The sequence below is a fragment of the Babylonia areolata genome, chromosome 2 (genome assembly GCF_041734735.1).
Source record: "Babylonia areolata isolate BAREFJ2019XMU chromosome 2, ASM4173473v1, whole genome shotgun sequence".
Taxonomy (NCBI): Eukaryota; Metazoa; Mollusca; class Gastropoda; order Neogastropoda; family Buccinidae; genus Babylonia; species Babylonia areolata.
Window position 1 is genome coordinate 28,532,733 of NC_134877.1, and position 27,500 is coordinate 28,560,232.

At 41.1% G+C, this 27,500-nt stretch overlaps 4 protein-coding genes across 6 annotated transcripts in view; 3 read left to right on the forward strand and 1 right to left on the reverse strand.

The window, feature by feature from the left end:
* Window positions 1–12,361, forward strand: part of LOC143279389 (ferric-chelate reductase 1-like) — a 14,244-nt gene extending 1,883 nt beyond the window's left edge. The window contains exons 3-9 of one of the 2 annotated variants that reach the window (XM_076583426.1): window positions 871–1,028; window positions 2,324–2,415; window positions 2,521–2,617; window positions 5,798–6,040; window positions 6,609–6,719; window positions 8,949–9,108; window positions 10,271–12,361. In XM_076583426.1, coding sequence (XP_076439541.1) covers window positions 871–1,028; window positions 2,324–2,415; window positions 2,521–2,617; window positions 5,798–6,040; window positions 6,609–6,719; window positions 8,949–9,108; window positions 10,271–10,428 — 1,019 coding nt within the window. In that variant the 3' untranslated portion in view covers window positions 10,429–12,361. The remainder of the gene's footprint in view (window positions 1–870; window positions 1,029–2,323; window positions 2,416–2,520; window positions 2,618–5,797; window positions 6,041–6,608; window positions 6,720–8,948; window positions 9,109–10,270) is intronic. The other variant, XM_076583425.1, reaches the window with a different exon arrangement.
* Window positions 12,362–13,689: 1,328 nt separating this feature from the next.
* Window positions 13,690–23,719, reverse strand: LOC143300125 (large ribosomal subunit protein mL43-like). The gene is made up of 3 exons (XM_076613660.1): window positions 23,563–23,719; window positions 15,808–15,914; window positions 13,690–15,118 (listed from the first exon to the last, which is right to left on the reverse strand). The coding sequence occupies exons 1-3, from the start codon at window positions 23,691–23,693 to the stop codon at window positions 14,778–14,780; spliced, it is 579 nt and encodes a 192-aa protein (XP_076469775.1). The 5' UTR covers window positions 23,694–23,719; the 3' UTR covers window positions 13,690–14,777.
* Window positions 20,839–22,694, forward strand: LOC143295823 (uncharacterized protein C17orf113-like). Its single transcript, XM_076607468.1, has one exon. It carries the CDS (start codon window positions 20,952–20,954, stop codon window positions 22,692–22,694), a length of 1,743 nt encoding a protein of 580 aa, XP_076463583.1. The 5' UTR covers window positions 20,839–20,951.
* An 80-nt stretch (window positions 23,720–23,799) lies between the features above and the next one.
* The window catches only part of LOC143300102 (coiled-coil domain-containing protein 125-like), a 37,026-nt gene continuing 33,325 nt past the window's right edge, over window positions 23,800–27,500 (forward strand). For both annotated transcript variants that reach the window (XM_076613650.1, XM_076613649.1), the window contains exon 1: window positions 23,800–24,389. In XM_076613650.1, the coding sequence (XP_076469765.1) occupies window positions 23,870–24,389 (520 nt within the window). In that variant the 5' untranslated portion in view covers window positions 23,800–23,869. The remainder of the gene's footprint in view (window positions 24,390–27,500) is intronic.

Consider the following 27,500-nt stretch of genomic DNA (forward strand, 5'->3'; position numbering starts at 1 on the left):
TCTCTGACTCTGTCTTTGTCTTTCTCTCTGTCACTCTCTGACTCTGTCTTTGTCTTTCTCTCTGTCACTCTGACTCTGTCTGTCTTTCTCTCTGTCACTCTGACTCTGTCTTTGTCTTTCTCTCTGTCACTCTCTGACTCTGTCTTTGTCTTTCTCTCTGTCACTGTCTGACTCTGTCTTTGTCTTTCTCTCTGTCACTCTCTGAATCTGTCTTTGTCTTTCTCTCTGTCACTCTCTGACTCTGTCTTTGTCTTTCTCCGTCCATGTCTCTCTCTGTCTCTCTCTCTCTCATTCTGTCTGTCTGTCTGTCTCTCTTCTCCCTCTCTCTCACTGTCTGAGAGACTGTCTCTCTGTCTCTGTCTGCCTGTCGCTGTCTGCCTGGCTGCCTGAATCTCTCTCTCTCTCTTTCTCTCTCTCTGTGCCTCTGTCTGTCTGTCTCTTTCTCTCTCTCTCTCTCTCCCCTCTCTCTGCTTTTGTTTGTCTGTCGCTAGCTGTCTCTCTGAATCTCTCTATCCCCCCCGCCCTCTCTCTCTACCCCCGTCTCCCTGTGCCTCTCTCAGTCTGCAAGTATGTACCCCCGTGTCACAAAGGCCATTCAGCTAATGGTATTAAAATGTTTCAGTCCAATGTTCTCTCTCTCTGTGTCTGTCTCTGTCTCTCTCTGTCGCTCTGTCTCTATTTCTCTGACTCTTCCTCTTTCTCCCTCTCTCTCATAGCGTGCTGCTCGCTTTTGAACTTATTAGCGATGCCGTTTCCATCAGATTTACTCTGCGTTATGTCGAGAACGTGTATTTCTAAAGGTGTGTGTGTGTGTGTGTGTGTGTGTGTGTGTGTGTGTGTGTGTGTGTGTGTGTGTGTGTGTGTCCCCAGGGAGGGTGGAGGCCACGGAAGCGGGACGGCAGTTCAAGGGGTTCCAGGTCACTGTTCACCGCTACCGGAGCTCGGGCAACCACGAGGAGTTCGTGGGCACCTTCACTGACACCAACACCTCCCTCACACAGACCATGCAGTGCCTGGATGCTCCACGGGTCTGTTGGAGGGACAGAAGGACACACAGAGGGACAGACAGGGGGACAGACAGACAGAGGAACAGACATAGGGACAGACAGAGGGACAAACAGACAGAGGGACAGACAGGGGGACACACAGAGGGACACACAGAGGGACACACAGACAGAGGGACAGACAGAGAGACAGGCAGAGGGACAGACATAGGGACAGACAGAGGGACAGACAGGGGGACAGACATAGTGACAAACAGACAGAGGGACAGACAGAGAGACAGGCAGAGGAACAGACATAGGGACAGACAGAGGGACAGACAGGGGGACAGACATAGTGACAAACAGACAGAGGGACACACAGACAGGGGGACAGACATAGTGACAAACAGACAGAGGGACAAACAGACAGAGGGACACACAGACAGGAGGACAGACAGGGGGTCAGACAGAGGGACAAACAGACAGAGGGACAAACAGACAGAGGGACACACAGACAGGAGGACAGACAGGGGGTCAGACAGAGGGACAAACAGACAGAGGGACACACAGACAGGGGGACAGACAGGGGGTCAGACAGAGGGACAAACAGACAGAGGGACACACAGACAGGGGGACAGACAGAGGGACACGTAGACAGACAGAGGGACACACAGAGGGACACACAGACAGAGGGACACACAGAGGGATACACAGACAGAGGGACAGATGGACACACAGAGGACACACAGAGGGACACACAGACAGAGGGACACACAGAGGACACACAGAGGGACACACAGACAGAGGGACACACAGAGGACACACAGAGGGACACACAGACAGAGGGACAGACAGACAGAGGGACAGACCGAAGGACAGACAGAGGGACAGACAGAGGGCGCACAGAGGTACAGACAGCCAGAGGGACACACAGACCGAAGGATAGACAGAGGGACAGACAGACAGAGGGACAGACAGACAGAGGGACATACAGACCGAAGGACAGACAGAGGGACACACAGACAGAGAGACAGAGGGACACACAGACAGAGGGACACACAGACAGAGGAACACACAGACAGAGGGATAGACAGAAGGACAGACAGACAGAGAGACAGGCAGATAGACACAGACAGACGCATGCGCTGACACACACAAACACACACACACACTCACACACCACTATATATATATATATATATAGAGAGAGAGAGAGAGAGAGAGAGAGAGAGTATATATATATATATATATATATATAGAGAGAGAGAGAGAGAGAGAGAGAGAGAGAGAGAGATGTATGTATACATGTATGTGTCATTGCCTCGTGGTGTTTTGGGCAGTCAATGGTGACCCACAAGGATGCCTCCCCGAAAAGTATGGTCACCTTTGTGTGGACGGCCCCGAACCAGAATCTGGGAAATCTGCAGTTCTTGTGAGTACTTGTGTGTGTGTGTGTGTGTGTGTGTGTGTGTGTGTGTGTGTGTGTTGCAGAAAAAGTAGTCTGATCATGTATCTATAAGATCGTTTCCCTGTTCAGCTTGACAGTACTGGAGAGCAAGGAGGTCTTCTGGACCAGGGTCCCGTTCAACGTCCAGCCACAGTCAGATCAGCCGGTGGTTCCTCCTGCAACCATGGTGAGTGTTGTGCTGTGGTGTGCTGTGCTGTGTTGTTGAGTTGATGTTGTGCTGTGGTGTGCTGGTGTGCTGTGCTGTGCTGTGGTGTGCTGTGCTGTGGTGTGTTGTTGAGTTGTGCTGTGCTGTGGTGTGCTGTGGTGTACTGTGCTGTGGTGTGGTGTGGTGTGCTGTGCTGTGTTGTGTTGTGGTGTGGTGTGTTGTGTTGTGCTGTGTTGTGCTGTGGTGTGCTGTGGTGTGGTGTGTTATGCTGTGCTGTGCTGTGCTGTGTTGTGTTGTGCTGTGCTGTGGTGTGTTGTTGAGTTGTGCTGTGCTGTGGTGTGCTGTGCTGTGTTGTGTTGTGCTGTGCTGTGGTGTGTTGTTGAGTTGTGCTGTGCTGTGCTCTGCTGTGCTGTGGTGTGGTGTGGTGTGTTGTGCTGTGCTGTGTTGAGCTGTGCTGTGGTGCGTTGTGCTGTGTTGTGCTGTGTTGTTGAGTTGTGGTGTGGTGTGGTGTGGTGTGGTGTGCTGTGCTGTGTTGTGTTGTGCTGTGCTGTGCTGTGTTGTGCTGTGCTGTGGTGTGTTGTTGAGTTGTGCTGTGCTGTGCTGTGCTGTTCTGTGCTGTGGTGTGTTGTGCTGTGCTGTGGTGTGTTGTTGAGTTGTGCTGTGCTGTGCTGTGCTGTGCTGTGGTGTACTGTGCTGTGGTGTGTTGTGCTGTGCTGTGGTGTGTTGTTGAGTTGTGCTGTGCTGTGCTGTGCTGTGCTGTGGTGTACTGTGCTGTGGTGTGTTGTGCTGTGCTGTGGTGTGTTGTTCAGTTGTGCTGTGCTGTGCTGTGCTGTGGTGTGTTGTGCTGTGCTGTGGTGTGTTGTTGAGTTGTGCTGTGCTGTGCTGTGGTGTCTTGTTGAGCTGTGGTGTGCTGTGCTGTGGTGTGCTGTTGAGTTGTGCTGTGGTGTGGTGTGGTGTGGTGTGGTGTTGAGTTGTGCTGTGCTGTGGTGTGCTATGCTGTGCTGTGTTGTGCTATGCTGTGCTGTGTTGTGTTGTGCTGTGTTGTGCTGTGTGTGTTGTGTTGTGTTGTGCTGTGTTGTGTTGTGGTGTACTGTGTTGTGCTGTGCTGTGCTGTGCTGTGTTGTGCTGTGCTATGTTATGTGTGTTGTGCTGTGTTGCGTTGTGCTGTGTTGCGCCGGCTGCGTTGTGTTGTTTGTATTTTGCATTTTGTATTGTGTGTCGTTGCGTTGCGATATCTTGCGTTGCGATGTGTTGTGTTATGTGGGTTTAGTTTTTGTGATATGTTGTGTTGCGTTGCAATAAGATGTGATGAGATGTGTTGCGCTGCATTGTATGCGTTTGGGTTTTGTGTTGCGTTACTTTGTGATGTGTTGTCTTATGTTGCCTTGTGTTACGTTGTATGGGTTTGTATTTTGTGTTGTGTTGTGTTGTGTTGTGTTGCCGGTGCTGTGTAGTGGTGTTTTGGATTGTATTTGGTATTGTGCTGTGTTGGTTCAAATCGTTTTAAACTGGTTTGTATTGTATTGTATTGTATTATTGTATCGTATTGCATTGCATTATATTGCATTGCATTGCAATATATTGGAATGCAATTGATACATTGCATCGTAGTGTATTGCACTGCAGTGTATTGTTATTTATTGCATCATAAGGTATTGCATTACATTGTATTGCGAATTATTGCAATATATCATAGTGTATTGCATTGTATTGCAAATTATTGCAATGTATCATATTGTATTGCATTGTATTGCAAATTATTGCACTGTATCATATCAGTTATATTGCATTGCAAAGTCAGTATTGTATTGTCACAGCAGATTTCTCCGTGTGAAATTAAGGCTGCTGTCCCAGGGAAAAGTGTGTCACCACTCAACTTAGAAGTTCTTTTCCGCCCGGAATGTAATCATTTTACTATCAAAGTGGATTTTCTACATAATTTTGCCAGAGACTGCCCTCACGTTTTAGTAAGTCATGCCGCCATGGGTTCTTTTACGTGCGCTAAGCGCATACTGCAGATCGGGGACCTGGGTTTATCGCCTCAACTGGAAAACACCTATCTAACACTGAGCAGCCCCCTTCAGTCGACATGTCATGCCAAACGTCAGTATTCATTCTAAGGTCTTCTATCATATACTACTGTACTGTCATAATTGTTAAACTTTTTTTCTCTATCCCTGATTCTCTGTCCATTTCTCTGTCTCTCTGTGCTCATCGAATTAGAAGTAATACCACCGATATTCTGATATGCTGTACATTGTGATATTTGTCAATCTGTTGGATGGTCCTGTGAACAGTTGATTTGTTTGTTTTGTTTCGTTCTATCAATGAAATGTTATGTGAATTCAGTTGATGTCGCATGTTGTAACCCAGTGACAGAAGGGCTATTGGCTGTTGTCAGTAAAGGTGTGTCAGTATCAGTGTCAGTCAGTGTCAGCGTCCCTCTCTCTGTCAGTTAGTGTGTCAGTGTCAGTCAGTGTCAGCGTCCCTCTCTCTGTCAGTTATTGTGTCAGTGTCAATCAGTGTCAGCGTCCATCTCTCTGTTAGTTAGTGTTTCAGTGTCAGTGTCCCTCTCTCTGTCAGTTATTGTGTCAGTGTCAGTCAGTGTCAGCGTCCCTCTCTCTGTCAGTTAGTGTGTCAGTGTCAGTCAGTGTCAGCGTCCCTCTGTCAGTTATTGTGTCAGTGTCAGTCAGTGTCAGCGTCCCTCTCTCTGTCAGTTAGTGTGTCAGTGTCAGTCAGTGTCAGCGTCCCTCTCTCTGTCAGTTAGTGTGTCAGTGCCAGTCAGTGTCAGCGTCCCTCTCTCTGTCAGTTAGTGTGTCAGTGTCAGTCAGTGTAAGCGTCCCTCTCTCTGTCAGTGTGTGTGTCAGTGTCAGCGTCCCTTTCCGTCTCTGTCTCTGTCAGTTAGTGTGTCATTGTCAGCGTCCCTCTCTGGCTCAGTCTCTGTCAGTGTGTCAGTGTCAGCATCCCTCTCCGACTCAGTCTCTGTCAGTTAGTGTGTCAGTGTCAGCGTCCCTCTCCGTCTCTGTCAGTCAGTGTGTCAGTGTCAGCGTCCCTCTCCGGCTCAGTCTCTGTCAGTGTGTCAGTGTCAGCGTCCCTCTCCGTCTCTGTCAGTGTGTCAGTGTCAGCGTCCCTCTTTCCCCTTTCTCTCTCTGTGTTGAGTAATGTCCTCTGCACTTGTACTGAATTCTGCCCCCCACCCAGGTGCCCACGGTGTCAGTGTCTTCCAGCCAGCCCCCAGACTGGTCCACGTGCCATAAGGACAAGGGCTGCTGGCTCGTGCCGGAGTCTCGGCGCGAGTCATGTGACATGGAGCGTGGGGAATGCTTGGCCGCTCTCTCCTTCCGCCGCGAGCAGCAGGCAAACCAAGACAAGTTCCTCTTTGAGCTCAGCTTCAAGCGAGAGGGCCAGTACTTTTCGTTTGGGTTGTCCGATGATCAGTTCATGGTGAGGGTGGATAGATGGATGGATGGAGCGTGATGGGCATGGGAGGGACTGTGGTGGGGTGGGGTGGTAGTTCGGGGTGGGGATGGGTGGTAGTGGGAAGCGGGTGGCTTGGAGGAGTGGTGTGTATGTGTGTGTGTTTTTGTGTGGTTAGAGAGAGAGAGAGAGAGAGAGATAGCATTGTAATTTATATCTAATAATGCAATGCAGGCTACAATATGTACACACACACACACACACACACACACATATATATATATAGATAGATAGATAGATAGATAGATAGATAATGCATACATATGTAGATAAATTTAGATATATGTGTGTGTGTTGTGTAGATAGATACATTTCTGTATCTATCGATAAGTGTTTAACAAAAGTCATATATATACCAGGCATCTGCCACCCTCTCCTCCCTGCCCACAACCCTCCTCCTCCTCCCCCATCCATCCACCTCCCCCCCCCCCCCACCCCCCCCTCTCATTTCATACCTGAAGCAGACATGGTCTACTGTATATAGGTCAGTCTGCATGCTTTTACGCCTCCTTGAAAGTGAAAGTGAACCTTGCAGGGTGATGACCTGGCGGTGGTGTGCACGGCAGTGGAGGGGCAGGAGTCTGTGCAGTTGGGGTACAACCATGGTGTGCCTGGCCCCTACAAGTACTTCTTCAGTCAGTACAGCGTGAGTAACAAGGGGTGGTACGACGCCTTTGGTCTTCATGTTGTCCATGCTGTCCTTCGTCTGGTTTCTTTTCACCAGGAGTGATATCAGATGCGTGTGTTGTGTTTGAAGTTATGGTTCAAAGAAAAAAGTCAAGTACATCTGTCTGACTTAAACCTTGCTCAGTGGTACATCAACCTTTTTCTTTCATTTTTCTGTATTTACTTTCCCTCTTCTCTCTTTCTGTCCTCGGTGTTCTTTTTCAAAATTTATTTTTTATATCTATTTTTATTCACCTAATCACGCTACTGGATACTGTGTAGCTAAACAAATCTTTTGCTGAATGGTACACTCACTTAATTCGTTGCTGTTTTTTTTGTTTGTTTTTTTTCTTCTGTCTTGACTTTCTTGGTTTTCTCACTTCTTGTCATATGCCCCCACCCCCAACCTCTTCTCCCTCGCAATCTTTTTTGTTTGTTTGTTTGTTTGTTTCTTGTTGTTGTTGGGGTGTCCCATTGTACAAGCCACCTTAAAAAAAAAAACAAAAAAAAACCAAAACAAAAAACCCACAAAACATTGATAACACACCCACATACAAATCAGCTATTTATCTTCTCCCTCCCACCCCCTTTTTATATAATCTATTCATTTATTGATTGATTCATTCATTTCTCATTTTATTCATTAATCTACTTATTTATTTGTTAATCTACATATTTATCCATTCATTATTCTATTTATTCACTTATTTATCCATTCATTTATGTATCTCTATTTATCCATTCATTAATCTGTTTATCTATTTACTTATCTATCAATCATTTATGTATTTATTTACTAATCTATTCATTCATCAGTCTGTCTATGCAGGTTTCTCTCACCTTCCCCCCCCCCCCCTATCAGTCTGTCCATGCATGTTTCTGTCACCTTTCCCCCCCATCAGTCTGTCTATGTATGTTTCTGTCACCTTTCCCCCCATCAGTCTGTCCATGCATGTTTCTGTCACCTTTCCCCCCATCAGTCTGTCCATGCATGTTTCTCTCACCTTTCCCCCCAACAGTCTGTCCATGCATGTTTCTCTCACCTTTCCCCCCGTCAGTCTGTCTATGCATGTTTCTCTCACCTTTCCCCCCAACAGTCTGTCCATGTAGGTTTCTCTCACCCCCCCCCCCCCCATCAGTCTGCCTATGCATGTTTCTTTCACCTTTCCCCCCATCAGTCTGTCCATGCATGTTTCTGTCACCTTTCCCCCCATCAGTCTGTCTATGTATGTTTCTGTCACCTTTCCCCCCATCAGTCTGTCCATGCATGTTTCTGTCACCTTTCCCCCCATCAGTCTGTCTATGCATGTTTCTCTCACCTTTCCCCCCAACAGTCTGTCCATGCATGTTTCTCTCACCTTTCCCCCCGTCAGTCTGTCTATGCATGTTTCTCTCACCTTTCCCCCCAACAGTCTGTCCATGTAGGTTTCTCTCACCCCCCTCCCCCCATCAGTCTGCCTATGCATGTTTCTTTCACCTTTCCCCCCATCAGTCTGTCTATGTATGTTTCTGTCACCTTTCCCCCCATCAGTCTGTCCATGCATGTTTCTGTCACCTTTCCCCCCATCAGTCTGTCCATGCATGTTTCTCTCACTTTTCCCCCCCATCAGTCTGTCCATGCAGGTTTCTGTCACCTTTCCCCCCGTCAGTCTGTCCATGCAGGTTTCTCTCACCTCCCCCCCCCCCCCCATCAGTCTGCCTATGCATGTTTCTTTCACCTTTCCCCCCATCAGTCTGTCTATGCATGTTTCTCTCACCTTTCCCCCCCATCAGTCTCTCCATGCATGTTTCTGTCACCTTTCCCCCCATCAGTCTCTCCATGCATGTTTCTGTCACCTTTCCCCCCATCAGTCTGTCCATGCATGTTTCTCTCACTTTTCCCCCCCATCAGTCTGTCCATGCATGTTTCTCTCACCTTTCCCCCCGTCAGTCTGTCCATGCATGTTTCTCTCACTTTCCCCCCTCATCAGTCTGTCCATGCATGTTTCTGTCACCTTTCCCCCCGTCAGTCTGTCCATGCAGGTTTCTCTCACACCCCCCCCCCCCCCCCCATCAGTCTGTCTAGGCATGTTTCTCTCACCTTTCCCCCCATCAGTCTGTCCATGCAGGTTTCTTTCACCTTTCCCCCCTGTCAGTCTGTCCATGCAGGTTTCTGTCACCTTTCCCCCCATCAGTCTATGCATGTTTCTCTCACCTTTCCCCCCATCAGCGAGGCCTGTCGGACCTGGTGGTGGGGCAGGCCAATGGTCACTCGTTCTGCCAGTTCTCCCTGCCTGCTACAGTCAGCGTGCTGAACTGGAATGTCAGCAGACCCTACGACCTGACCACACGTCACTTCCTCTTCCTGTCCTGGGGTCGCATCTTTCAAGGTCACTAGTTTATCTCCGTCAGATTACTTGTTTACTTATGTATTTGTTTGCTCATCTTTTTCCCCTTTCTTTTTTTTTTTTTTTTTGAATAACAGATACATCATTAATAATAGGTTACTTATTTATCTGTTTACACTTTTCATCAGATAAATTCTTATTATCAGATTTCATAATAATAATAAGAAGAAGAACAAATGATGATGATGAGGGTAATAACAACAACAATGATGGTAATAATAATGATAGTAATAATGATGATAATACTGCTACTTTGTTTCTTTTCTTTTCTCTCTTGTCTTTTTTTTTCTTTCTGTTTTTTGTTTTGTTTTTGTTTTTGACACCAAACAAAAAAATTGCATAGGTACATATATAGGCAAGGAAAATGGGACAAATTGGATGGAAAAAGATAAGAACAAAAGAACAAAACTGAACACTACATAATGACAACCCCCCGCCCCCCAAAAAAACCAACAAAAAACAAACTGAAATAAACTATACTGCAAATAATTTGATTAAGTCATCAAGTGTATTTGAAACATCCATCCATTTCATTTAGCTCTGTTAGTTATATCTCAGACATTGTGTATGTGAATTCACTGCCCAAATGGCCTTTGATTGAAGGCAATGGGACATTAGTCTTTTTGTTCTTGAAAATCTAATTAATGGCATTAATCATATATCTTGAAGATAAATGCACCAGGCTTTTTTTTTTTTTTTTTTTTTTCATTCAATGGCATTAATCATGTATCTTGTAGATAAATTTCCCATACTTTCTACAATGGGTTTAAAAAAATAATTAACAGCATTAATCATGTATCTTGTCGATTAATGACCCATACTTTCTACAATGGGTTTAATTTTTTTTCCCAATTAATGGCATTGATCATGTATCCTGAAGATAAATGCACCAGACTGTCAAAATGTTGTGTTTTTTTTTTTCAATTAATGGCATTAATCATGTATCTTGTAGATTAATGACCTATACTTTCTACAATGGGTTTAAAAAAAAAGTTTTAATCAATGGCATTAATCATGTATCTTGTAGATTAATGACCCATACTTTCTACTATGGGTTATTTTTTTTCTCCAATTAATGGCATTGATCATGTATCTTGTAGATAAAAGCACTAGACTGACAATTTTTTTTTCTTGTTGCTGCCAGGTACTACCACCATCTATGGACATATTGGAGCCCCGGCTGTCTCTGAAAGCAAGGTGTACCTGATTGACAACAAGGCTTTCTCATCCGCTGGAGCCAGCCACATCCTCGGTTCCACTTTCATGTTTGCCTCTGTGATTCTGGCGCTTTTGCTGCATTAAGGGGAAATGGTCCAGTGCTGTTTCTCTTTCTTTCCAAGCTTGACATGTTGTAAACGTTGCTGATCTGTCATGTTCTTATGGGATGACAAAAGTGTACTGATTACTTTGTCATATTCTTACAGGATGACAAAAGTGTACTGATTACTTTGTCATATTCTTACAGGATGACAAAAGTGTACTGCTTACTTTGTCATATTCTTACAGGATGACAAAAGTGTACTGATTACTTTGTCATATTCTTACAGGATGACAAAAGTGTACTGATTACTTTGTCATGTTCTTACGGGATGACAAAAGTGTACTGATTACTCTGTCATGTTCTTACGGGATGACAAAAGTGTACTGATTACTCTGTCATGTTCTTAGGGGATGACAATAGTGTATTGATTACTCTGTCATGTTCTTACGTGATGACAAAAGTGTACTGATTACTTTGTCATGTTCTTACATGACAAACATATACTAACATACCTGGATTCTTTATGGAAGTTCAAGTCCTGCAAGCATGCATGTTCGCATACACTGAAACTATTCTTAGATTAAAAAAAAAAAAAAAAAAAAAAAAAAATCAAATGTGTTTCAGACATCAGTTTTTAATATCAAGAGCATGGTTTAGTAGTTGCTTTAACCTATGTAATTAGCTGAATTTTTATTTGGCTGTAAGAACAGAAGACTTTAATTTCTCTTTTATTCCTAAGAAGTTTTTTTTTTATAGCATGCATCATTTTGAGACATAGCTTAAATTCCTTGTGTGCATAAGAAAATAATTGACTGATGACTACATTTTTTTCCAGTCATAAGTTGTTACTTTTTTTTTTTCTCCTTTCACCTGATTCCCAAAAGCCACTGACACATTATTGGTGTTTGGTTTTTTTTTCTCAACACAAACTTATAATCATACTTGATCGTTTATATCCCCCTCCTTTCCCAACATTCAAATTTCTCCGTTCCGTCATGATTCTCATTTTACATTATTTCCTCCCCTGCCCCACCCTTCCAAGCACACACACACACACACACACACACACCACTTTTCACATTTCTGGTGGAGATTTTGGATTTGGGTCTTTTTTAAATAAAACACTCATTTAATCTTTTTTTTTTTTTTTCATTTTCAAAGAATGGCATGGATTGCATCACGAGAGAACACAAGGCAGTTCAGCGATATTGTTATTACTTTATGCCTCACTGATGTTGACAAAAAAATGAATACAATTTGAAAACTGAATACAATAGAAATGGATATCTGGTCATTTGAAATATTCTGTTAATGATAGTGCTCCAAATCTAAATAAGACTAACCAGATGACTATTACTCAAATACTGATTAAGCGATGTGTGTGTGTGTGTGTAATTAAAAAGAATCATCAATAAAAAGTGATTCATTTTTCTGTTTGTATGCTCTTTACTTTAAATTCATAAACTTTGTACATTTCTTTTTTAAATGAAAATATACTGTGTTGTTGAGAGAACAAATGAATAAATTGTGGTGTTAAATCAAAGAGAGATAATCAAGTTGTGTCTTAGTCTTTTTTTTTGCACAGTGTGTATGTGTGTGTGTGTGTAAAGTGCTATGGAATAAACTCTTTCATATACTATTTTCTGAAATATCTTACAGATCTTTTGTCTCTTTTTCTGTTGTGATATGTTTGGGTGTTTGCACTTTTGTCACTTTCTTTGTTGTGAAGTATTTTGGTTGTACAATTTCTTGTTTATTTTTGACTCACTTGTGTAAACAAAGTGAGTCTATGTTTTAACCCGGTGTTCGGTTGTCTGTGTGTGTGTGTGTCCATGGTAAACTTGAACATTGACATTTTCTCTGCAAATACTTTGTCAGATGACACCAAATTAGGCATAAAAATAGGAAAAATTCAGTTCTTTCCAGTCATCTTGTTTAAAACAATATTGCACCTCTGGGATGGGCACAAAAAAAAAAAAAAAAAAAAATGAAGCCTAATTATATGCAAACTGCATTTAGTTATATTTATATTTTTTGTATTCTCTAAACTTGGCACTTTCATCTGATATTCTGACCCAACAACAATAGCAGTCGTTATTATCATTTTTTGTTAAACAGGAACTTCTTTTGCTAAGCATGGAAGTTTTATTTATTTTGCAAACGTTTTGGTGCAGATAGTAAAAAGGGGAAAATACTCTGTAATTAATGCTAGGGGACTTAATTTGCTTTAAACTGATCTTTCTCATCTTAAACATTACATTTTGAAATTATACTCAATACATAAAAAGCTTGGATTTTTTAATTTTTTTTTTTTTTAAGTGTATCACAAGCGAGTCTTGAAGGCCTTGCCTCTCTTGTTCTGTTGTGAAATGATTTGGTGTTTGATGTCCTGACTTTTTTGTCTTCTTTCTTTTGTGAAATGTTTGGTGGAAATGGTTTCTCTTCCTCATTTGGTGAAGTGTTTTTCTATAGGATTTTCTGTTTTTCTTTTGTGGAGTGTCGGTGTGGGGTCATTTCCCTGTGCGTGCATGCAAGTGTGTGTGTGTGTGTGTGTGTGTGTGTGCGTGCGTGTGTGTGTTTGTGTGTGTTCTCCTGTAAAGGGCTGTAGTGTGTTTTCTGTTACAAGGTGTTTTTGTATCAGGTCTTTTCACCTGTTTTTCCTGTATTGTGAGAAGTGTTGCCTTAGGCAGCTACAAAGCAATATCATGAATAACAATTCATCAGTGCTAGTAGGCTGACATACAGCTGCACACACACACACACACACACACACACAATTTCCTGGTTCACACACACACACTATTTCCTGGTTCTGATGTGAGACAGTGCATGAACGGTTATTGTATCATATTGTCTCATACTGTACTGCTTCTTTGTCACAACAGATTTCTGTGTGTGAAATTCTGGCTGTTTTCCGCAGGGAGAGCGCATTGCCGCAGCACAGCCCCACCCTTGCTTCTGTCTGCAAGTGTTTGTTTTACTAACAAAGTGGATGTTTTCTTTAGAATTTTGCCATGGACAACTCTTTTGTTGCTGTGGGTTATTTCTACATGTGCTAAGTGCATGCTGCACATATGACCTCTGTTTATCGTTTGACCTGAAAGACTCCGCCAGTCTGAGCAATCATCTTGAGAAAAGTAGGGTTAGAAATGCAACTGGAAGCATGCTCCCTCTCCTCCTTTATGGATGTTGAAATTTTCACATCAAGTCAGATTTGACAACAAGAAAGCAGGCAACAGCCAGACAGAAACATGAACATAGAATGAGAAAGCCAGAAAACAAGCCTCCACCTAAAATGAGCAAACGGTGTGAAAAATAAGTGTAATTTGTCAGCACATTTAATTGTATAAAAGACAATTTTAAACACAAGCCAATCTTCTGTCAACCCAAAGCACGACAGAGGCAGACATGTCTAACAGTCGTCAGTCATTTAAAACACAAACCTGAAACAGTCCTGATGTGACCCTGTGCGGTCATCTGGACTAAAAGCAACAATGTCACATGCTGGAATACACACTGACCTGGCAGTTCCCTTCACATTTGCACACGAGCACACTCACATCAAAAACACGTGCTCAAAGTCAAACAGTAACATATACGCACACTTACAAAGGCACCTGCATCAGGGGAGAGAAATTTCCTCTAATCCACACACATCAACAGTCGTCCTCAAGTGCTAACATATATTCTTCTATTCAATTACTGACCACCTATCAAAATCATGAAGAATGTACTCACGGTTTTTGGTCTAAACATGGACACAGTGTCACAGCTTGTCAGTGTATCGGAGTACTCTTGTGAAGAAAGTTCTGTGTCTCGTGTCTTGTCTTTTCTTGTGCATTGTTGGGCTGTATGTTGCACGTTTTGTCTGTGTGAAGGTCAGGCATCATGTTTTTTTGTTTTGTTTGTGATATAATTATGCTTAACAGCAGATGTGGTGTAGCGTACATTGATCAGTCTGCATTCTTTGACGCCTCCCTGGCAGTGAAGCTGCTGTGTCAGTGTGTATTTCACGTTCCTTCCGCATACACATAGTTAATTCACAGACCTGCCAAACACATAAACTTTGGTGAAATTATCACATAAAAGTCATACACAAAACATTCCCCATCCCCCAGCTCCCAACTCCCCCACCTCCCACCCACGCCAAAAAACAACAACAACAACAACAAAAAAACACCAAAAAAATCACCACCACACTCACCAGCATACAAGTATGAGACATAACATATGTGTATCTCACAACACAAAAATCACCAGTTCTTCACCACACACACACACCCTAACACCTAATCCACCCCTTCAACTAATCCACCCCATTCACCTTACACCCAATGCACCCCTTCACCTAACCCACCCCATTCACCTTACACTCCCACTCCACCCCTGTTCATTCCTTGACCATGTCGTCCACCTGTCCCACCTTCCTGGCCCCAGCCCCCTCCACCCCCTCCTCGCCCCCCATCCCTTCCTCAAGCACAATGTCCGTGGCCGACTTGCCCTCGGTCTTTGCACGGTACAGGTGTGGGGCAGGCAGAGTGGTGACTGCCAGCGCTGGGTCCTTGTGGAGGAAGGGGTGCCATACCCCCTGCACGCTGGGCGAGTGCGTTTGCCATAGCTTGGACAGGTGCACGATCTGCACGCCCGACCGCGTGCGCAGGTGCTCCAGCCACTTGCACACCTGCTCCACCTCCATGTTGGCCGTGTGGATCACCTCACGCCCACCATTCACTGCGGAGACAGAGAGACAGAGAGAGAGAGAGAGCATAAAAACCAAACAATTAAACTGTACGCTCACACACAATGATTGAACCAGTAAATCCTCAAAAAAATAAAACAAGTAAAAGAGATTAAAATGATCATAGCATCCTTCAACACACACACACACACACACACAAAGACTGAAACTAGTGAAAGAATCAACAAATGCATTCCCCCAAAAACATAAAAAAGAACATATGATGAATTATTATAGCATCCTTACACACAAACACACAAAGACTGAAAGAATCAAACCAATAAATCCCCTGTAATACATTACCTCAATACCTGATTGTTAAATAATGCAATCCAATAAAAGTGCCAGATTATCAGTTCATTACCACTAAATCAGACGATCATTTTATCAAATTTTTGCGCACGTCGAACAGTGAATTTCTGTACCTTGGTATGAACAATAAACCAGTCCTTAGTCCTGAGTCAAGTCCAGAGAGGGAGACAATGTGTTTGATTAGTTCAGTTGTGACAAAAAGTAACAATGCAATGCAATGCTACAAGTTTGCGACTTTGTCAAGTGTTCCAACTCATAATGCTTAAACCCACAAGTTTTCAGTTCTTCTGTACATTTCCAAGTTTCAGTGTTTGTCTCAAGTGTTCAAACAGAGAATGCTCACACACGTAGGTGTTCAATTCTGACTCACGGTATTCTGCAGCAAGAGTCGGCCCTCTGTGTCTGCGAGGTTTGACGTACACCACCACACCAGGGTTCTCCCTTGTGAAGTCCAGCAGATGCTTTTCTATAAAGTCTCTGAAACATTAGTCCATGAACAGTGGTGTCATTTGTGTTATACTTCTCAATAAAGCCTCAGGAAACATTCGTGATCAGTGACCAGTGTCATTGTTGAAGGAAGCACACACAAAACAATCACCAACAAACACCGAAATGCCAAACATTACAATGATTTTTTAAAAAGCATAAGACACACAGACACAGACACACACACAGTCACAGTGGACACAGACACAGACACAGAGACACATTCATTCACTCATTCACCCCCACCTCCCTGAAAACACACCAAGAGAAAGAGAAATTCTGTTGTGTATCAATAAATCTCATCCATTCTCACAAATCTCAGTTTCAGACAGTACAAACTGTGACCTGCTTACTGTTCACAATACAATCACTGTCAAAACAACCCTCACACCACAACCAATAACCCAATGAGAAAAAAATAATCAGTAAGTTACTAAGTAACCATATGCAATCACTCACATGATACTGCAACATACAAAACTTTCTTCTTAATTTAAATTAAAAAAAAAAAAAAAAAAAAATCCAGGCATCTTGTTCATGCCAAAATAATTTCACTTCAGTTAGTTTCACTTTCAGGAGCCTTCAGCACATTTCTCCTCCTTTTTCTGAAACCAGTGAAGAGTACTTTGGTAGGACAGCGGTACTTCACAAGGAGTAACTATTGTTGTAAACGCTCTTCATATATATTTTAAATTGCAGTAATAAAGTCAGTCAAATTCTGATTCTGAAATCTTCTGGAAATCAGTAAGTGTAAAGTAAAATGTATATGTATGTATTTTTTTCTTCACGTGTACTAGTAAACTGAAACCTTTAAGTTCAACCCTCTATGGCTCTAGCCAACAACTGCAACACAAGTTTCTCAAACCCTAAATTACAAAATCAATAACTGAAAAAGACAGATCCCCTTTTCTCGGCAACAGCTGTTGCGTGTGGCTATCTTGCCTCAACTCAATATATCTCGTGACACAGAAAGTAAGTTTACTTTCTGGTGCACGCTGTCAATACTAATACTGGTTGGTCTGTCACTGACATTGCTGACAGACTATCAGTGCATGGTAACGGGAGACAGAGACAAAGCAACAGAAGCAAGGAAGATAGACACAGCCGGTTTTGAGCCCACTCAGTTGCTTTTACAGTCATATCTTAAGTTGTACAACCAAAAAAAACAGTGATAAAAACTACATCAACTTTCTTCATGGAGGAAGGTAAAGTTGTTGTTTTTAAAAAACTTTTTGGTTGGTATTCTTGTAGATTTCCGTTAGAACAACAGCTTGGATTTTGTAGAACAGTGATCACCGACCATTAATTTAGGACAATATGTTGGTTTCTGCAAATATGTTAAACTCGTTCTTTTCTGCAGTCTGCTTTTTTTTTCTTAAAATTTTTTTTTTTTTACACAGCTTCACTCAAACAGAATTATAATGAGAAACTTTTCCTTTTGTTGACCAGTAAAGTTACCAAAATATGCTAACATGTTTTGAGAAACAATATAAAATCTCCCGTGAAAACACTGAATAACTACTGACCTAGCATTTTTGCAACAATTTCACTTTTTTTCTTTGGTGTACCATCTAGCACATTTCAAAATTTATTGGAACATCTTTTTTTTTTCTCTCTCTCTCTCTAAGGAATATCTCTCTAACAGAAAGTTCAATAAAGAACTGCAATCCCTGTTCCATACTCAACTCTAATGACTAATGTCAATAACATTTTTTTTTTTTAATGTATCCATTCCATTTTAGGTGTAAAGTGTAATGCCAATTATCAAACTGACAAAATGCAGTGCATATATCTAAGTTTAAATCTCAAATCATACAATCACAATGACAGATTTAAAAGTTAGGGGTGTTCATGAATTCAAGCCTATGAAAAGCAGGCTAACACAGCATGTAGATGAGTACAAACATCCTACCTACCCCTTCTCCCCACCTAAACATTTTTTTAATTTTTATTTTATTTATAATTTAGTGTCTGATTGTGCACTGAAGCAAATCAGGGTCACACACAGTGCCCAGTAACCTTTGTATTCACACAGTGGAAGGCCTTTCTTTCTTTAGCCAATGTCTTCTCTTGTGCTCTTAAAAAGCAGGAAAAATATGTTACTCCTAATGTTGCTTAAAGTTTTGTCAATCAGTTGCATTGTTGTGTGTGTGTGTGTGTGTGTGTGTGTGTGTGTGTGTGTGTGTGTTGTAACTTGTATGCTGAACAGGCAGCTGATTTTTCTTGTTGTTTCTATTATGTGTGTATGAAGTTTATGTGTGGGCAGCAATTGTGAACATACAACCTAACAGTGAACATTTTTTATGACCCTCTATAAATCAAGTTGATTCATTCATTTTCATTGACAGTTTGAGTCTTTCCTGTCAATACCTTTCTCAAGCCACCCCACACTGAAACAGCACAGTTGTCACACAGGCTGACTGTCACCATGACATGGACAAAGATTCACGAACAGGAAGAAATATTTCATAAACGATCTTCCACACAGTTTCTTAGATAATTTATGAGCACAGTCTTATAATCTGATCATGAAAGAAAATGATATATTTTATCTATCTGTCTTTTGTTCCATCATCATTATTTTGTCAGAACCCCTTCCCCCTAGCCCCCAAAGTGTTCAAGTTCAGAGACAGAAGACGGAAGTCTATCTAAATTGTTGCATCTGTTCCATTTCAATTTCATGAAATCCAGTAATATTTTACTATTTTTTATAACAGAGTTTGGCTGGGAATTTTATTTTCTAACTTGTACTTGATACCCAGTTTTTGTTGGTTTTTCTATGCAAAATGCCAGCCAGATAGATCTCTGTTGCTTGTGCCATGGGGAATATACACAAATAATATAGTACCAGTAAAACTGCTATCATACAATGATACACTGAACTGAAAGGCAATCACAAAAGTTAGTGCACAGGTCTAATAACCAAAATGTGTCAAACTACTACAACAGTACTAGTTTTCTACAGTACAGTTTTACAAAAGTCATATTAGCACCAGAAACAGATGAAGAACACATGTTATCATAAATCATACTTCCAGCTAAAGCAGTGCAACTAACGTATCACATACATTGATATATTACATATTCACATTGATCCCCAGCATGGGCTGACAACTAGTGAATACTTTGAACAAGGAGAGGCTGCTCCATGATACAACATGCTGTCTCTGGGAAATTCCATTTTATTTTGAAAGACAGGCCACAAGTTCTAAATAACAAAAATCTATTCCCATGTGTATATCATAATAAGTAGTCCATTTAGGCTTAGACATTGAGTAAAATCTCAAGTCAAAGATGAAAAATAAAAAAAATAAAAAGCTGCACCTCAGACATGTAAACTACTGAATTTTGTTAAGAACATTAGTTTGTAACTCGACCCTAATTTGCATTAATTTTATTGTTTAAATCTTCAATCTTTTAAATTTTATTTTATGTTCTTATTATATCATATGTATACACAACTGAGTGATCTGGGCCTTATGCATATTTCATTACTGTTTCTGATGTGGAAACTAAGATTTACTTACTTATTTCTATTGTAATTCATAGGCCATGAAAACAAAACTTTTGCATATCATCTATCTCAACTATAAGTCAGCCAGTGCAGACAAGTCCACTTATCCAAAGTGCAAATATGGACAGGCCAATCTTAAATTCTGAAATAAAGTCAACTTATCTTTGATACCTTGGAAAAGTCAACCTTTTCTGGCAGAGAGTTAACAATATAAAACTATGACAGGTTTGGAAAGTCAACTGTATTCTAATATTTAAAACATGTTCATTTATTTATCTAAATTTATTTATTTATTTTTAATCTATTTTAATAAACAGATTATTGACTGGTTTCTTGAAGAAAAAAAGAAAAAAGAGGTGGTATCACTGTTTGAGTATTTGTCAGTGTTGTATTGGTGTATGATGCATTTTAAATACTACCTGGCTATCACTGTATCCGATTTATTTATTGGTAATTTGGTTACGCATCATAAATAATCATTCATAGTTGTGGACCCCAGTTGCAAGCAGGGCATGATGATTCCAAGTTGGGTATATCAAATGTATACACATCTTTATATTATCTCTCTCTCCCTCTTGATTTCTCTTACTAGTCTTAGTAAGTTTCTTTTCCCCCCTGTTACTTAGTACTTTTACTTATTATTCATTAATTACCTTCCCGCCCCCCCTCTTGCATTTTTTACACTGGTTCTTCAATCCTTATTCACTGGTTCACTTTTCTTTTCAGAGTAAATAGTTTTTTCATTTGTGTATATTTTGATGTTTTTATTAATTTTTTTTTTTTTTTTTACAAACATAGTTACATACTAAACTTCAGGGTTCGCGTTAACTGGCAATTACCAGTAAATTACTGGTTATAAAGAGGAAATACTGGAAATTTTTTAGCTGTCAGTCCCAGGGACTGGTTTTAATTTGCTGCAACTGGTTAGAGATTAATGGGGGGAAAAAAATAAATAAATAAAAAATAAAAAGGCTGAAAAACAAAAGAAAGAAAAAGTTGATCGTTCATAAGGCTTCAGCACTTTAATTGCCTTATCTTTCAACCAGCCCTCTCCCCTCTCCACCACCCTCCTGCCTCTTCGCACACATGCAGATTGTCACGTAGGCCTAGCCATCAGTAATTGATGAAGGTGCAGAGCAGAATAGCGACTGTCCCATAATAAAAGCTGTACAGACGCGCTTTACTGCCTGTTATTCGCAACTTCTCCCAGACGTCTGTCTGTCTGGGTCGTCGCTTGTGATGCTAGGCTAAGTCGCGTCATTACAATTTTCAAACTGGATGCAGCAGAGCCAGTACTTATTCACGCGCCTATTCATTGAATGATCAGTGGGATCACAATGGCAGAAAAGAACCAGCAGTCGATTTTTTCTTTTTTTTCACGAAAAATCAGCTCCACCAGCACAGAAGATAGGCCTAGCACCAGCACTAGCAAAAGAATTAAATGCAAGCATGATAAATTCAGAGAATCATGGCTGAAAGATTTCAGATGGCTGGAGGTTGATGCAAGTGATGAAATGACAATGTACTGTAAAGTGTGCATCAAAACCAAACAGAAAAATGGTTTAACTAGGGGATCACGAAATTTCCAGTATTCTACCCTGGCAGACCATGCAAAGAGTGTATCTCATAAGGCAGCAGTAGCAACAGACACAAAACAAGCCTCCATGGTCCCACACTCTGAAGCAGCCCGTGCTGATGAAAAAGAATGTGTGAAAGCGCAGTTACGAACTGTGTTATGCATGTCAAAACGCAATATCGCTGCCAATAATTTTGGAGCACTGATTGAACTTCAGGAGGTGAATGGAGTACAGTCACTGAAGTCAGGGCCGGTCTACACGCACCACTCTTCAGTGTCACAGATGGAACAGTGTTTGGATGATATTACCAAGCAGGAAATCAGAGAAAAACTCGAGAAAAGTGATTCTGTGGGCATCATCATAGACGAAACTTTGAACTGTACTTTGGACAAGAAGCTAATCATGTTTGCTCGCATTGAGAACAACGGTGTTGTTGAGACACTTTTCTTAGGCAACTACACCATCGACAGGGGAACATCAGAATGTGTTTTTGACATATTGGTCGAAGTGCTTCAAGAATGGTCGATCACAGATAGGCAGCTGGCCGGATTGGGGTCGGATGGTGCGTCCGTTATGACAGGCCGACTGAATGGTGTGGGCGTTCGACTGAAGGCCCGTCAACCTGCTCTAGTACACATTCACTGTGCCGCTCACCGTGTAGCGCTGGCGACAAAGGATGCTACAGAAAATGTGCAATCCATATCGGACTACAGACTTTGTTTGCAGCAGATCTTCAAATTGTACAAGGCTTCGGGTGACAGAACCCATCGTTTGAAAGAGATCTGTGATGCCCTAGATTCGGTGGAGTATCTATGCTTGAAGCATCCAATCAGTGTGCGCTGGCTAAGTCTGGGGAAAGCTGTCACAGCTGTCAGGAGTGTGTACCCAGCACTGACACTGGAACTTGAAGAGGAAGCCCAGAGAAAGAACGCTGCAGCTGTGGGTTTGAGTCGAAAATGCAGAATGTTTGCATTTGTTGCAATGACGTACATGCTTTCAGACATTATACCAGTCATGGAAAGACTGAACCTGACTTTTCAGCAAGAGGAGGTGAACTTGTCAGACATTCATCCAGCTGTGGAAAGTGCAAAAGCAAGACTGCAACATCTTCTGACGACACCAGGCCAGAAGGAACAGGAGTTTTCAGATGTTGTGACACGTGATGATGGTGTGTTCCAAACAATCAGACTGACACATGTGGACAGAGAAGCTACTTTCAAGGCAGCCCGTCAGAACTTTATTGAACAGCTCCTCCAGTCTCTGAGAGACCGCTTTCCCGATGATCAGATGAGTATAGTGTCAGCATTGGCAAATATCTTCGACAGACAGAGATACCCACCAAGCAATCCAATTCCCGGACCACTGGATCATTACGCAACACGAGAACTGACAGTACTGACTCGCCACTATGCGACAGTGCTAAACGGACCACGTGCACAGACTGACTTCAATCAGTTCAAGCGAACACTGAGTGGCTACGGGGGTGATGATACTTTTGCCATGTCTTGTCGCATTGTGATCAGAAACCTGGCTGTGCAGTACCCAGACTTTGCTTCCTTGGCAAAAATTGCCTTGGTTATCCCCGTGTCCAGCGTGGCGGCGGAGAGAGGTTTCAGTGTCCAGAACGGAATCAAAACAGAGGCGTGTTCCCGTCTGGGCAAGGGAGAGTGTCACGGCTGATGCGCCTCAATATCCACGCTAAGAGTGTTCGAGACTTTGATGTTGACTCTGGCACTGATTGTTTCTTCGCAATGAAAGTGCGTTGAAAGTAGGTAAGTGAACTGTCTTTTGTTTGACAGTCTCTGACTCGTGCTTGCAAACATTTACATCGTTATTTGTAATGCTACTGGATTTTTCTCACAAGGACTGGTTTTGCTCAGAGGCGCTGAAAAACGGTTGGGGTAGGAGGCGAAGGGACTGGTTTTGAAAAATCCTAGCGCGAACCCTGAACTTGTGGAATGCAGGTATCACATATATTTCTTGCATGGACACTTTTTAATTAAAGAACAAGGCTGGCCATTTAGAGTATATACGGTACATGTGATATATATATCTTTTTCTGCAAAAAGGCTGCAGGATCTTTAAAATGCATATAATTATTTGATGTTCTGTATGCATATGCTGCTACAGTGCTACTGGTAGATTGAAAAATCTTCATCCTTTCACCAATCCGTGCAGATACTGGGACTGGACCCAAGATACTCTGATGGAACTTTGTGGCTTACTAACTTACTTCTAGCTACTTGATTAAATAATTTTATTTTTAGCCCATCAATTCTGGTCGCATAGTGTGGTAACCACTAACCAGCACGTTCCACACATATGGTCGTACGCCAAAGACGGTCCAACTCAACCATACGGTTGAAAAACGGTTTGTGCTGCACTTCAGTAAGACTGGTCACTTAGTACACAGACACTAGTAATACAGATCTAAAGACCTCACATTGCACTTTTTTGCAGTATGCTTGTGTGTTGTCGACCTCAGACGTGTGACTGGGTAGATAGGAAACGAAAGAAAAACTAAACAAAAAAACAACAAAAAACATACCTCATACCAAGACTGGATTCACTGGATTTACAGAAATTGAGCGTTACCCTCTGGAGCTGACAGATGTATCTGCCGACACCATTTTGTAATGAATTTTTGAGGAATGCTCGGGGAATCGCACTGTTCGACATTGTAGCTCCAGGGGTGAAACCGCACAGGAAATATATTAAGAGTTGCAGTCCGTGCAGCTGGTAACTAACCTTCACCTTCCTAAAATACTTCCGGGGTTGCCGACACGGCAGGAAATGTAAGGCTGTATTTTCTGCTTGTGTTTTGAACTACCTTCATTCATTGTTTATGATCCGAAATGGATGGATCCGCGAGCGATGACAATACAGAATTTGTCCCAGACGATGCGTTCAATATGATTTGTGGGGATTTAGGGCTCGGTGAGAATTCACGATCGTCTGCTTCCTTGCGATATGAATTAGAGGTGTTGAGTGATTCAGATCTGCTCACACACAGCGAGAAACAAAAGCGCAAGTCGGTGACCAGTGCTGGAATCGCATCGATGGATGACTCGAAGCTTCTGAACAGTAAAAGCCGAACATCGAGTTGTGAAGAAAGCAGCACGCCAGACAGGCCTGCGACAAAACAAAAGCCTGATTCAAAAGACAAACGGTTAAAACACAAAGCAAATGCCAAGACCTCCTGTAAATCAGGTGACGAGGAAAATGGATGTGGAAATGACGAACATTTTCCAACTTATGCAGATGTACCCTACGGGACTTCATTACGGCAGCAAAGAAAACTATATGAAAAGAATTTGGGCAGCATTTTGAAAAAGCATACAAATAATTTAGACGAAGAAAATTTACCCACCAATGGTGAGTATTTTACTCTTAACCATTCCAATCTCCATAGAAAAAGTAGAACGTTATTGTTAGTAATAACAGTATTTTAGAATAATTTTCATGCTTTTGAAATGAAGTGTTTTGTTCAGTGACAATACTTCCAGAATAGTTTATTTCTTAATATTTTTCTAGCATTGGAATGACTTGTCTAGACACAGACACACACACACACACACACGCACACACACACATGCGCATATATGACATACAATGAAAGAATACACACTGTCATACAGATTTATTTTGTAATATCAATTAGAAATGTATATATAATAGACAATAATCAAATTGAAAGTTACCCGTTCAATACCAGATAATTTTGTTACATAAAAATAGTGCTCTCCCCCTAACAAGGAATCTGAAGGATTCAGGGGTAATGATAGATAAATAAGATTCTAGCATAAAATATGTATGTGATGTAGAAAGAAAGTAAATGTTTTTGTGAAGGAAAGTGAATGAGAATTCTGAACCTCAGCTTTTCCCCCCAATCAGTTTGATTGCAGATTTCTGTTCAGGCATTCACCAGTAGTCTATTTCCAATTCCACAAAATGACATCCAAAAAACAAACTTTTTTTGTTGACAAAGTACAGCTACAAATGATGTGCTTATTGTAAATTTATACCTGACATGTAGATGAAATTAAAACATGTTTTAAGTTCAGTTCAGTTGCTCAAGAAGCCGTTATTGCATTCAAACAAATCAGTGCTCCACCACATCTGGTAAGCAGATACCTGAACAGCAGCGTAACATGCACATAGTCAGGCCTTGAGGAAAAAATAAAAATAAAAATGATCAAATAAGATAAATAAATGAATAAATAAATGAACAAATGAATAATAAATAAATAAATAATGTAATATGATGATAATCAGATTTCTTGCACTAGTTGCAGACATATTATAAACATGTGAATAAATGTTGAGTCAATGAGAAATATGGGTCAGTCAACATAAAAGATCAATTGCATGTACTCAGAGAAAGTAAACAGTCAAGCTTTGTGATAAAGAATTTCCCCATGCAGATGGCGAAGCTCTTTCAGTCTTTGAGCCTTTCATAACATTCACTCCAGGTTGCAATTGGGTCAGCTAAAGTGTCTGCTGTACATGCCGGTTTGCCTTCTCATTAAATCAGTCAGTCAGCTGATGGGTGATGAAAATGCCAAGAGAAAATAAGAACATGTGTTTCCTGTTCTTTGCACTTTTATCTGTGGGTTTCTTTTAAATCATAGATTATTGGCTGTTGTCCATTTCATAGCAGCATCAGTGAAAAAAACAGTTCCTTGACATCTATGGCCATGCCCATGTCCATGCCCTCTAACTGGCCAGTGACCTCTTGCCTTACACCACTCCTCTCCCTCTCCTCCCTTTCTACTCACACTGTACAGATGTATACTCTACCCCCACACTGTCAATCACTGTCATTGTGGCTCAAAAGTGTTGTCTGCTTCGATAGATGGACTGAACAAACGTGAAATGTTGCTGTCAAATTCATCACTGTCATTGTCATCGCTTTCATGTTTTAATGAATCAGGAGAGATTCAGATGAGATATATATTATTTGTACAGAGCAAAGTTATGTAAATCTGCTGACTTTGAACACTGTCTTTGCAGGACAAGTTCCTGATGCCTTTTTTGCATGCTTATGAGGCAAACCCCCTTTTCACAGGTCGACCATATGCTCCATTTAGTAAATCTTTATAGAGAAGAGGAGTCTTCCTCCTGATATATGCTCATTTAAATAGTATTTTTATGTTACATACTGACACATCAAGCTAATTTTTCACTGTCTTTTGTGTTCATTCAACCAAACTCAGATGATGGAAATATTGGAATGGATAAAGGATGTGTCAGGGGATGTTTCATAGGCACTGGGGAAGCATTTTGTGTAGGATGTCAGCTGATTGTTTTGTACACATGGAACGGTTTACTTTAATATGTAAACATTCATACATATTACTCATGTGTGCATATCCTCTCATGAAAGCATAACCCACACACATGTATGGATACACATGTATACATGCACACACACAGTCATAATTTGATACACATTATATAAGTTCAGAAAATGCTGTTGTTTTACTATCTTTCTTTAAAGATTAAGTTTATATAAAGATCTATAGATCTATCAACCACTTTTTTTTTCTCTCTCTTTTTATTTTTATTTTTAAATAAGCCAATCCTTGCAGCAGAAGTGGCACACACTAGGGTTATTGTTGTCACTCAAAGCTGGCACACAGTTTATAATGTGATACCTTGTCCCCATCATCTCCTCATAATCTCTACAGAGAAGAATGGCTGGACATTGGTTCTGAATGAGTATATGAAATTGCCACTGTGATTGATCTGTCTGCGAACTTTTAACAGTTAACATTAAGGCTGGATTATACAATTGATTGTATCTATTATAAATTTATATCTAGAGATGAATTTGATAATTGATTAATTCTGATCATATCATGGTTGATTGCGAAGGGTGTTAAAAATGTTACACTTTGTGACTCACAGTTTGTTTTTGTTTTTTTGGTCGGTTGATTGTTGGTGGGTTTTTTGTGATTTTTTTTTTTTTGGTGCTTTTTTTTTGTCCATTTGAAAAAGGATGACAAGGAATTTTTAGGAAAGAAGAAAAGATGAGGAGTACAGTAGTTAGCTACAGATTTGTATGTAATAAATTACTAGAATAAATATATAATTTGTCTAGTTTTATAACATTCTCCTTTAACTTAAAGTGTTTTAAAGTCAGCTTTTAATGTGACAGTGTCTTGGACTCAAAATTTAATCAAATGTTGGAACTTGTCAGTCCAACAGCCTTAAAAAACAAAACAAAAAACATTTGACAGTTTTTCTATTATAATTGATCTGGAACAAATGATAAAATGGGAGAGGACAATGATGATACTGATTAATAGTATAATACTAATAACTTAAATAAGGGTGATGTATTTTTTTTCTTTGATTGATCTAAGGATCTGACAGTGGAGGTGAAGAATCGGGCAGTCACTGACTGACTGAGTCAAAGGATGTATGGAAACCAGTAGAGTTCACCACATTGTGTTTTGCATCATTGCAGCAACAGGTCCAAGT

Excerpts from the sequence above, each read along its gene's own strand:
- LOC143295823 (XM_076607468.1), top strand. The coding sequence starts at position 20,952 with ATGACAATGTACTGTAAAGTGTGCATCAAAACCAAACAGAAAAATGGT.
- LOC143300125 (XM_076613660.1), bottom strand. The coding sequence starts at position 23,693 with ATGTCGAACAGTGCGATTCCCCGAGCATTCCTCAAAAATTCATTACAA. Across the intron at positions 15,915-23,562 it reads GAATCCAGTCTTGGTATGAG|AGACTTTATAGAAAAGCATC; the intron begins GTATGTTTTTTG and ends CTAATGTTTCAG. Across the intron at positions 15,119-15,807 it reads GACTCTTGCTGCAGAATACC|TGAATGGTGGGCGTGAGGTG; the intron begins GTGAGTCAGAAT and ends CTGTCTCCGCAG.